At 38.0% G+C, this 12383-nt stretch overlaps 1 protein-coding gene across 9 annotated transcripts in view; it reads right to left on the reverse strand.

The window, feature by feature from the left end:
* The window catches only part of phldb1b (pleckstrin homology-like domain, family B, member 1b), a 44213-nt gene that overhangs the window by 29027 nt on the left and 2803 nt on the right, over nucleotides 1–12383 (reverse strand). For 5 of the 9 annotated variants that reach the window (XM_077723236.1, XM_077723231.1, XM_077723232.1 and 2 more), the window contains exons 2-4: nucleotides 3782–3883; nucleotides 2393–2516; nucleotides 1467–1637 (exon numbers count right to left, since the gene is read on the reverse strand). In XM_077723236.1, the coding sequence (XP_077579362.1) occupies nucleotides 1467–1637; nucleotides 2393–2516; nucleotides 3782–3883 (397 nt within the window). Of the gene's footprint in view, nucleotides 1–241; nucleotides 650–1466; nucleotides 1638–2392; nucleotides 2517–3781; nucleotides 3884–4722; nucleotides 4987–8465; nucleotides 8868–10596; nucleotides 10845–12383 lie in introns of those variants that run through there. The other 4 variants (XM_077723233.1, XM_077723235.1, XM_077723234.1 and 1 more) reach the window with 4 other exon arrangements.

A 12383-nucleotide genomic window follows, 5' to 3' on the forward strand; every position in this document is an offset into this window, starting at 1 on the left:
GGTTTAACAATTTTGAAATAGGATTAAAATCATGTACCTTTAGAAACAAGGGAAATAATTCTGATTTATTCATATGTATTTGTAATTGTACTATATCAATACTGTAAAGAGAGAAATTGGAGGAAAAAACTGCCTTGTCACATTGGCAACTTGGGCAACAACAGCGTAATATAATTCTTTCCATGTTTGTCTTTCTTTATTTGTGACACGAGCAAAATCAATCCACAACAAACGCACTTACTTTAAGTCCAATAAACGGTCTTACGCTCCGCTGCGCTCACGACAGCGTTCATTACCTCTGCAGTTTTAGGCGGAAAAAAACACGCGTCTTCTGACTGAAAGGGGAAAAAAATGTAGACAACAACAGGAGTGTTTATATGCTTTGTCCTCGTGTTCTTTTGTGATGATAATCCCCCGCAAAAACTATGCCGTATGCTGCAGAAATCGGAGCGATCACAACGCCAGCTGTCTACTTTTTCACTAGTTCCGTGGGAGTTTCTCAGTGGAACGCTGAGTGAGGACACGCCACACCTCCAACTTTCCACCTTTAAAAATCCTTCTTGTTTTTTAATCCCGTAGATTCCGAATGAAATGCCTCAACCAAGAGGAGTTACTGTGATTGAACAGCCGGCTCTCCGCGACCCCTGAGACAAACCCAAGAGAGAGAGAGAGGGAGAGACTGGGTTGTCAAGGGAGGAGCAAGAGGAGGAAACTTCAGGGTGGGCGCGGTGGGGGTCTCTTGTAAACCTTACATCTTAAAAAGCTGCTCCATCAAGTACCATAAACCGTAATTACAGTAATATGTAACCCATACACCGTGATGTGTGGGTAATGTCTATTCAGTCTTTATTGTCACTACATATTGGTGGTTGGATCAGATATAACACAATCAAAATAATCTTAGGTGTGAGGGGAAGAAAAGTAAAGAGGGAAATCAACACACTGCAAGTAAAATGACTCATCCTGAGTAATTCTCCTTGCATTGGAAATGCAGTGAACTCTGATGTAAATGTCTAAGAATGTTGTATGACTAAGGTGAAGCAGTGACGTACTTTACAATATGACTTCTTCTTTGCAAGATTTAAACTTCAATATGCTCAAAGAAATAAAGTCATGTCCCCTTGTGTCGAGAACTATTTAATAAAAGTCAGCTTTTAATTAAAACCAACTTCCCACACTGAGCCAATGCATGTTTTTTAAATGAATAATAAAGGAATATAAATGCTTTACTAGAATAAGAATATGCAGCCATAAAAGTGCTGCATAAACAGAGCTCATCTTAAAAAACACAATTTATTTTAGATTTAATTCAAGTATATTTATATAGTATGACACAACAACAGGTTCATGGTCAAGCTTTCACATTCAACCTCCCATCTTGGGAGTCTCCACATATACCAGTGATGTAAGGAAAAGTCATGATAGTCTGTTTGAAAGTGTCTTAATGTATTAGGGTTGAATCCTACCTTGGGACAAACGAATGGGTTGCGTCACTTGGAGTCCGTCAACCGCACACATGTTCCCGCAGGGGTGCAGCATGATCACCCCTGACCTATTTTCTATGTAGCAATGTTGAGCTTCTACTCCAGGGCCTTGGACGTTGATGTCCATAGGACCATGGCCTACAGTTGTGCGGCCTGAAGGGAAGAAGGGATCATTTTAGTTCCATGTGCTAAAGCCTATTTTTGAACGTTAACTGTGTAACTTAATATTTAAACTACTCTATAAAGTACTACTCAAATGTCCGACCACATGTGTAAATGTATAAACCATGTAGAATATAGTTGATGGTGGTACCAGCTACCAAGCCAGTAATGTATCACAGAGAAACAGTGGTGGTTATAATATATACATTATTTGTACATTGGCATGTTAAAATGAAGGCACTATTCCAAACTTTTTGACAGCCTTATTTTCCCGTCCGGTATTGTTAAACAGTGAACATCTCACATTCCCCTAACTGTTTAACTCTCCATAAAAAGGGACAACAACTGTCACTAAAGAGCAGGAAAAAAAAAACAATGTATGACAGTAAACACTGAAAGGAGGCAACCTTTAATTGTTGAATGCAATGACTACAATTTATGTCCCAAATAATTTGTTGATATTTTCTCTAAAATAATATAACTAGAGAGGGGCAATGCAATAGAGTTTGATCAATGGCGTTGTAAAATGCCAGATGTACTGCATGTGTCAGGAAACACACCCTTTGTAACAACGTAAGGAACTACAGACATATAAAGGAAAAGCAGGTGCTGACAAAGAGGCACTCAGCAGGGGTATCAGCATGGCCAAATGGTTTAACATGAAGATACCTGCCATCAAACAGCGTAAAAAAACAAGACTGTGAGGTGGACTCTTTTTTTTTAGGCAAGGAAGCTCAAATTCTTACCTTCAGGCAAAGGCAGTAGAGTGATGGCAACACTGAGACGTCCACTACCAAGGCTGACAAGGTGTGGGCGCTCAGCCTGGAACTTCAGGCCCTTTCCAGACTGGATCAAATCCAGAGGAGTGCTCTGTAAAGGAAAAACTCTATAAGCTATTTTAAAGGAAAAAATTTTTTTCTTCGGCATGATGAATTTTTAGTGTGATTTGGACTAGGGAATTGGGTTCATAACATAACGATATGTGGCCCTCTATGAATGATGACTACTGTCTAAAAGTGCTTCACCGTGACAATATGTTTCATTAGTACATGCTGGTTAATGCTTCACTAATGAATCCATCTTAAAGAGATTTACTCGCCATTCAGGGAATGACAGATGAGGCCATAGTCAATGTCTTCATTATAAGAAATAATTAGCATAGATCATTACTCTCATTGTTTACACATTCCTTAACACACTAAGAAAAAAAATGTGTTCAAGAGAGTGTGTTTATGTGAGGCGATGTTGCCATAACTTCGGTCTTCCACAATTAACAAACACCACTCTCCTGGAGGGCACTCAGCAGACTTGTGATTTAAATTGCAGCCTTGGCCTGTTGGTAGCCAGACGGTGTGGCTCACATGTTTTCTTGTTATCTTCTGGATTACAGTGTGACCAAGGGATACTTGTCCGAATAGCTGTTTAGTGATGGAAGAACTAGTAATTAGTTAAATAGTTTGGTATTTAGAAGAACTAAAGCCAAGTATTAGGCAGTAGAGTTGTATACTGTAATAATGGATGCATTTTTTTAATCCCAGTGTTATTTTCGCAAGGTGAAGAACAAGATCAACCTCACCTTTCACTGTCAAATAATTTAAGTGAAAAAAAGAATAATATTTTCTGTAAATTGTTGAATAAATAGCAAGTCACACAATTATAAATAACCTGTGTGTCTAAGACATCTGTGCCCCGATAGGTTAATCTCATTGCCTTGCTGCCAGGGATGGTTTGGGAACATTCAACTATAATAGGATTGCTGAGACTGGAGTGGATGGGAATGGGGATGATGGTATGGAGTGAGAGGGTGTGACGGGAAAGCAGGAGCTTTACTTTGTGACTTCCACAGAGTGTTGCTGCTCCCATGTGGCAAATATGCATTAGCCTATCAGCATGTGTTTATATTTTTACAATATTAAAATGGTGCTCTCCATTAACCACTAGACGGCAGTGTATGAAATAATTACACATTTCAATCATTCAAATGAATGTATTATGTATTGTCTCTCAGGTTTTTCCTCAATTTCATCTGTACAGTTCAAAATTGATTTTAATAAGATATAAAACATTCATTGATTCATTCATTTTCGGAACCATTTTATCCTCACAATCATTTCTATATCAAATGCAAATATCACCTTCAACACCTGGTGGGCATGGGCACCACGCTCTGTCGTGTTTCTGTTCAAGCGGTCCATGTCCATCGAGCTGTCCGCCGTACTCTGGCTTACATGAATATCCTGTGGAAGGAAATGAAAGTATTTTCATCATATGTTTTATTCTGCAGAAAATAACAATAAAACTATTGCCTTGATATCCTAGCAGTGCCTAGATAAACATATCATCCAATGAATGAATGTAAAACCTTTTTTAAAAAAGAATAAACATTTAAACTGTCTTCACATGGCCCATTGTAATTGCTTAAGTGTAACATAGGGATTGCTACTTGTCACCTCTCCTCTAAAGATGTGATTCATGCTGTCAGGACAAACACACATGCACACCATATGGTACAAGGTAGTATTTAGTTAAATGTTCTGGGCACTGAGGAGGTAACCCGTCGACTCATTTAATCCCTAGTGCTAGTTCATACATTGGAAATCAGCCATATTGCTTTGGTCTTTTGGCAATAAGATACTCAAAAAACTCACACTTCCCCAACCCGTGTCAGGTATTAACTTGCACTACAGTACACCTATATTTACAGTACAGGAGAAAACATTTAGGTGATTTGATGTTGAAAACATAGAGCATCTTTGAAAACAAATGAGCGAATGGGGGTGTTGTAATACCATGCCAAAAATGATATGCTGCAGGGTATGAAAATATGTTTGTGATATTCTCTGCCCTCGAGATAACAAAACCCTGCTATTACCTCCAAGTATTTCCTCTGCAGACTGACCCTACAGTATTCTACTGAAGCAATCCTGAACACTTAATCACAAAACAGGTTTAAAGCGTTCCATAAGGGAAACTACTTACTTGTTAATGCAAACATGACCCAGAATAAAAAAAAGAATGCAACATTCAGGTTTCTCTTATTTGTAGCACAATCCTCTAATCTTAAAGTGATAATTACCTTCTTCTAATTGTCCAGCAGACGCAAAGCCGTCATGGTTGACCTGTTACTGGCTCAATCCTGCCAGCATGACCTCGATTAAACTGGATACCTCTAGATAAAATAACTAACTATAAAACTCAATAACAAATGTATCAAAACTACTCCTTTACTCCAAAGATTGTTGGGAAGGCCTCTTCTTTGTCTCTAACTGGTAACTCGTCCAGCCGTATCATCAAACTCACTGGGAATGGACCTGTTGCTGCTTGCTCCACTTAACTACAACTAACTACATTCCTGGTTGGAAGCTTCAAAGACACAAGGAGGAAGGTGACATATGTGCGCGCGTGTGTTTGCGTGTGTGTAAGTGTATGTGTGTGTGTGTGTGGGTGTGTGAAGGAAGGTGAGCAAGAGAGAGGGTGAGAAATAGACAGAGACATGGATGTGGAAATATGAGGACGAAAATGTGAAATCACATAATTCATGTTGCAATGGTAGAATGTAATCTCATGATAATTTTACATTTGATGCCATTTCTTGACCAACCACTTAAAAAAATAGAAACTCAAGACATTCTCCCACCAAGTTTGACAACCACACAAATGTCTGTCTCAATAGACCTGGACAGACAGACAAACTGAAAGACTGGTGAACTATAGTATGAAATATGATCAAATTTGTATATATAAAAGCACAAAATAATGTCACTTTGTCAACTTTAAAGCCACTTATCATACAATATATGATTATTAATAATGAACATAAATTAAATTTGGAAGGTTTGTTCCCACCACACTAAAACTGCTTGCTTCCAGACAGTGGTAGCTGACTTCAACAGCTTGTCTCTTTCCAAAACCCCTTCTTGCCACACAAAAAGACCTCTCCATACCTATATATTCTTTTTTTTCTCTTCTTCTTTCTCTCAATCCATCTCTTCTCTCATGCTAGTCCATAAAGCCTCACATTGTATGCTGACTCGGCTCCTCAGCTCATGCATGAGAAAACCTTTTTTTTTCCATTTGGATTATGAATGCGAGGGGGAGGCTCAGCATTTCGCTGGAATGCAGAGGAGAAGAAGGAGGGAGAAGAAGAAGCGGGATACACTGCCAAAAATGTGGACGGGCTGATACTGTGGATACAGCTGATACTAACAGGGTTACAGCCAAAGCAATTATTCATTTACTCTACAGTAGTTTAGTACCACGGTCAGAGGACGGTATTTACAGCTGCTTAGCACTAGACTGTTTGCCCTTGAAGGATGTTTCTAATAGACAAAAGCATTTGTGCTCCTGCGAAACCAAACAGGAATCTGGAATGATAACGTGTATTTGTATTTGAGTTGTGTGTTGGTTGGAGACAAATTTATGTGACTATTAAAGCCGGACAGTAAAATGCCACATTTTTCATTTCCGTTGACGTCTGCTTCCTATTTAAACACTGACGTTTTATTGAGTTCATGCAGAAACAATTCAGAGGCCCCATGGTACTTGTACTTGGTGCTTCTGCTACACAGTCAAGTTGGTAGGCTATAAAACTCTCCTCGTTGGCATCTTTTTTTGCAAAGGAATTTATAAATCTATTATACAACTAAACTCTAGACTAGAGTATGAGCAAAGACAGCTTGACTCTATCCCTCCAATTTCATACTTGATGTCAACACCATCAGAACCTCGAAAAGGCCAGAAATCTATCAATCATCATCATCATCACCATGAGGAAAAAACACAATCAGGCTTCCCTTAGTGTTGCCACCCACCATAATAGGCCACCTGTGAACTGTTAACAAGCCCCGACTGGTGGGAGATTGGCCCAAGCTGAAATGATCAACATATAAACATGATTTTTGGTTTTGTTTTGTCTAGGGCCACGGTTGTTGATGTGCCTGGCCCAGCTTCGTCTGAATGTAAATAATTTAGATGGACATCACAAATCACTCAAGCAGAGCCATTCGTCCATCCTTCACTTTGATTGACATTCATGAAAAGCAGTCAGAACATACAAATTCCACCCACAGTGAGGACCGAGTTGGGATCGAACCCTCGACCCCAGAACTGTAAGGCCGACACACTAACTACCCTTTTGCCGGCTAGCCCAAAAGAAGAGAGAACTTGCCTTAAAATATTTCTGAATATGAAATTCAACACAAACTGGACATGAATATTGTCTTGTTCTTTATGGCAAATGTGTCAGCTGTTTTGCAATTAGGAAAATGTGAAAAACTAGAGACCGAAAACTTGACAAACAAATAAACAGCTTTCGGAAAATATCATAAGGGAGAATAAAAAACATCTGTGCCTTACCACAAAAATGTGTCATTCTAGACACATTTTTGGTGGCCTTCTTTAACAACACGTGACTCAGCACAGGCCTGAGGAATCCTACACTGGAAGGTTTTTCCTTGCCATTTCGACCAAAATGATACATTGTGTATTTTGGATGTAACCACAGAAATGCAGTAAACAAAGGCTGAAGATGTTACTGTCTTAACTCAGCTAGTGTAAGGTTTATCACTCCTAAGCACGCCAAAACAACTGCCCACACAGACTAGAATTATAATATTTTGGGGTTTTCTTTTATTAGGTTGTGTTTAATTTATTTTGAATAGTTTTAGTTTTTTATGCATTTAAATATATAGGGTTAAGATCAAGTTACTCAATTTACCGGTTGATAGATACATTCTTCCTCTCATCTATTTTCATGAGCTGTGGAAGTCTGTGCTTCCCTGCTGAAGTTTCTGCTCCCATGACCTGACTGGTTTGGAGGTCTGCATCATTATTTTCATGCATTAAAATCAGATTTAATTCTAAATTCAACTTCCTTGTTTACCAGTCCGAATAGGGATGTAATCCACAGGATGGACTGTGAGACCAAGAGAAGAGGAAAATAACTGTCACTATATGTAGACTTCCTGTGTGGCAAGGAAATCATTTCCTGTTAGTGACACAGCACAAGGTCAAGGTTCGTCGGGCCAATGTTTGCAAAATTAAGCTCAAATTTTATTTCAACTTTTTTTTATTCTTGTTTTTAAGATAAATGAATATAATTAGTTGAAATACATGTGACATTTATATTAAAGGTGATATAAAATTAAGTAATTCATCTTCCATACCACGCACAAATTCATTACATTTTAGAAAGGTTGCCACAGGTCAAAGGCTGTTATGTTTCACACACAGTCATACACACTCATACAAGACGCATAAAACAATGAAAGCAGACAAACTGCTAACTCTTTCACATGAACCAATTTGTAATGTCCAGTTCTGTCCAAAGCCATTTTTTTTCATGATATAAAAACACAGCAAATGTCATCTTTGACGTGAAACTGCTGTGGGCATGACTCAATCATTTTTTCCCCGCCTCTGCTCTGATGAGGTGGACAAAGTTGCAAAATCTCAATAAATGTGTCACATTGTTTATATGCTCACACATTGTTAACATGACAACCAGCAAGTTTATGCATTGTTTCTCTCTTGACCAAGTTTATACTCCAAATCACTGCTTCCAAATATCAAAAGTATGCAAACACTATTCTCAACTCAACGTTTTTGAGCTACTGGCCTGGATGGTTGGAAGGACTGTTGCAAGATTGTCACACAGTGTGGAGTTTACATGCTTAAATGTATTTATACACATTTTATCCAAAGCTCAAGTCTATGTCAGACAAGCCCAGCATGCATATTCTATGGGATGCTGAAGAAAACTCACGCAGGCATTAATGTATGCAATAAACTGGGGAATAACAATAATCCATTTTCACGTACCTTTCTCCCTCTGTTGTCATCTTTAAGCTCATCCCTGGGTAAGTTTACTCACCCAGTATCCACACTTACCAAAGAAGCAATCCAATTTGTTAGATGCAGGTTTAAACATTGTTGGCAGTAAACTAGTAGTATACGAAAGAAAGAAGGGAATGGAGTGAGGGTGTGAGCAAGAGAAGGGGTGGGTAAACAATATAGTGAGGGAGGCAGTATGGGATATCCTTTTGAGTCATGGAAAGTGATCCAAGCAGCACACTTGCTCACAGACTGCTCTCTGTGTCCTGACATTCAGTCCAAAGACATTGGGTGGAAATTCATCATCCCCTGGAAACACTTACTCAATACTTCTTCAAGGGAATATCAAGCTGAATACTCGTTTTGATTTCACTTTTTCCTACTCTATCGCCTGATAGATCATAACCACACCTAAGCACTGTACTCTACACCAGTAACTGAAAAACTCAATTTTATTTATATTTGATGGTCAACCTATCATTTATATGCACATTTGTACTTACAAAGAATCTGAAGTATTCAATGAACCTAGAAGCCTCATTTGGGGAATTTGAGAGGCAATTACTGAAAACACAGGCAAGTAAAAGGAGCTCATTAACACCATGCTGTGATGTACATGTATTAGCCACAAGCACTGCCATACTAAGTTTAAAATTTGTCACTATTGTCATTATTTTCCTACATTTTAAGTTGTAAACAGCAGTAATCCAAGACATAAATTGTGAGCATGTACAAAAAAACAACGAGATGGCTCAAAAGAATCTGTTGAAGAGAGTAATGACAGCTAAAAAGTCTGGGAGTAATTATTTTGTTGTTAGGCTGAAATGAAAAGCTGAATTTCTGCATATATTAATTTTGTATTATTGTTATTTAATATAGATGTAAAACTAAATGAAAATCCTTTTCGAGGCTTTGTTCAGATTCAATCCATTGAAGGTGCTAATTGTTGAAATCAGCACAAGTGACGTGCTCACAAAACCAAACACGCATTATGACCTGCCACAAGAGTAGAATGAATGGAGATTTATAGAGAGCCAGTGTGCTGGCCCAATCAGGCTTGTTAAAAAATGAAGTCATGTAACAAATAATTTCTAATCAGCAGTTGGAGAGTTGCTGCATAGTCACGTTCTCTGCCAGGAATGTGGAAGAATAGGTCCTTGCTTTGCTTTTGTTGGGGGCCCCATGAAGCCCCATACAATCTTTCTTGTGCCTGCTTATTAGAAATTCTATGGGAAGACTCATGATTGACTGTTTGGCCTCTGCACTAATTATTTTGACTCCAGTACTGGTACAACAAACCTTAAAGATGACAGGGGTTATTTTTCTCATTTAATGCAAATGTTACATGACAAAGACAGGTCTTCCCATAGATGAGCAATGTAAGGAAATGTTTTTATGCCTGAAAACCATCACATGCAAAGTATTACATAGAGATGGCCATACCACCTTATTACAATTCTTAGGACCTCCAAGATTCTCCTCCTATTGCTATCATCAAGACACATCAATACCAATAGAGTCAAAAAATAAAATAGATTTAACGTCCACCACTTGGGGGATGAGATCATCTCTGACCAGGAGAGAGAACTTTTTTTTAAGTAACTGCCATAGTCTGTTACCTAAAATAAACAAATCTACAAGAGTTGGCATTAGTCTTAAAATGATGACATCACTTAACCTTATGTAGTTTTGGTCATTCCTTTTGCAATGGTATTTTGCAATATACATATGTAAATGGTATAATAGGTGAGTATCTATTATGCAATCAAAATACTTCACTTAAAAATATACACATTTTTAGAAGACAGTAAATGTATTTTTCCAACTTCTTAGAAACTGATTTAAAGGCACTGCCCATGAAAACATGCCAAATGGATTCATTAATTAAAAAAAAAAAATTGCCGTAAATGTTGACATTCTTCATTTTTAGAATTGACTGCATAATCCCAGACGTTACATAGGTTTACAGGGTTTAACAAGGTGACTGTTCTGGACATGATAAGCTTCAACTGTTGTGCCTAGACTGATGTCAAATTGAGTTTAAATTTCACCTTTGAGGAAAGAGATGGGTTAAAAAAGCTGCATTCAGAAAAACTAATCAAATTTGTCCCATATTTACCTGATAAAGTTGTATGGCTGATGGAAACTGTATGAACACAACCACTACACAGATGGAAGTGAAAACTCCTGTTGATGTCAAAAAGTTAGAAGAACGAAACTGGAGATCCAAAGAGACGCTTCCTGTCCTTTCTTGTCATCAAGGTTAAATCTTCATACACACTCATACACAACTGTCTGTTGCTGTCAAAACACAAAGTACGATAAAGCCATGTGGCTGACACACTGCTGACATGTACTGTCTAACTGCTGCTACTGGTCTCCTCCCTCTCAATCTCTTGGCTTACTTTTGCTCTTTCACACACACACACAAATTCATGGAACCGCATACTCCTAGCTTTCCTGCCCGGTTCGACTCGCCTCAATACACAAGGCGTTCATTCTTCTGAATAAAGAGGTCCTGTGTTCATAAAAAAAGAAATATTCTCCAACTGGACTTGTGTGAGCAAAATGCTTAACAATTCAGTGGGTAACATTGTAGGAGTCACTATTAAGGAGATTTATTAGCTCTTGTTTTTGTTCGTGATATGGTAAGTATTAAAATTAGCTTCAAATCTGAGAGATGGCTTTTTATACAAAAGACTTGATGTCATTCATCTACCTTATTTTTAGTTAGCTTTGCCTCTCAGGCCAGTGCCTTTATTCCCATAGTGCATCTCACAGGAGCACAAAGTGCAAATAATATTTGTTTTTTCAATCATTTATTCATATTAAATTATTACAGATCACTATGAAGGAACTGCACAATGTTGCACTTACAACTAGTGTAACTGCTATGTATCTGATTTGGTCATATTTCATAAATAAAAAACAAAAGGAAATGTCCATTTTGTCTTGAATGTCATCTTTACTCTGTGCTGTATAATTCATAAAAACATCAGGATGATGACAAAGTATAATTATGCAAACATGGAAAGAATGTTCGTCTATTTTCATCCACATTTTCTCAGAATCTACCAAAATAGAACATGTAGTGGTGCATCTTCTCTTTTGACCAAACTGCTCATTTGACTCTCCAAAATGTGTTTGTGGGTGTTAAATGCATGCAGAACTACGATATATATACTTATGTGCTTAACATTCCATTCCGAGTGGGTGGGATTAAATTTAAGCAAATACATCCGTGTCCCACTCAAATCACACAGCTGCAATTGAAATGACCCTGACTGGCGGGGTGGCCATGTACAAAAAAAAAAAAAAGGTAAAACAATCTCATAACACCCATTGGAACCTTCAAGGTTAAACACAATGCTTTCCACAGCACTTGTCGACATTTTACTAGTTTAGAATCTTCCCAAAGGATAAAACAGTTGCTACCATAAAACTTTTATTTAACCCTTGAGGCCATTTTCAAGCCACATTTCAAACATGGTTGTTGTAGTACATGCATTTCATGTCACTGCTCCTCCTAAGAATAACAATGTTTGAAGATATGTGCTGAAATCATGTGTACAGCCTAGGAAACATGTAGTGCTGAATTGCTAGGACTTAAATACTTTTTCAACCATTTAGCAGCAGGATTTTGTAGGTCGGCCTAAACATAATATCTGCTAATGTCAGCAAGAACCTGGCTTTCTAGCTCAGCCCACCTACTCTACAAGACTATTCGGCACAATTTTAATTTCCTCATTTACTTGGGCATCATGTTACAGACCTCGTTCCAACAAATACGTATAACACCGGGTTTTTATGAGCTTTAGGTCATTTGGGCTTTGTGCAATAATGCAGCCAAGTGACAAAATGCATTGAATTTGGCTACAATTCTGCAAATTTCTTTCTTTAATTCGA

The sequence above is a fragment of the Stigmatopora nigra genome, chromosome 8 (genome assembly GCF_051989575.1).
Source record: "Stigmatopora nigra isolate UIUO_SnigA chromosome 8, RoL_Snig_1.1, whole genome shotgun sequence".
Classification (NCBI taxonomy): domain Eukaryota; kingdom Metazoa; phylum Chordata; class Actinopteri; order Syngnathiformes; family Syngnathidae; genus Stigmatopora; species Stigmatopora nigra.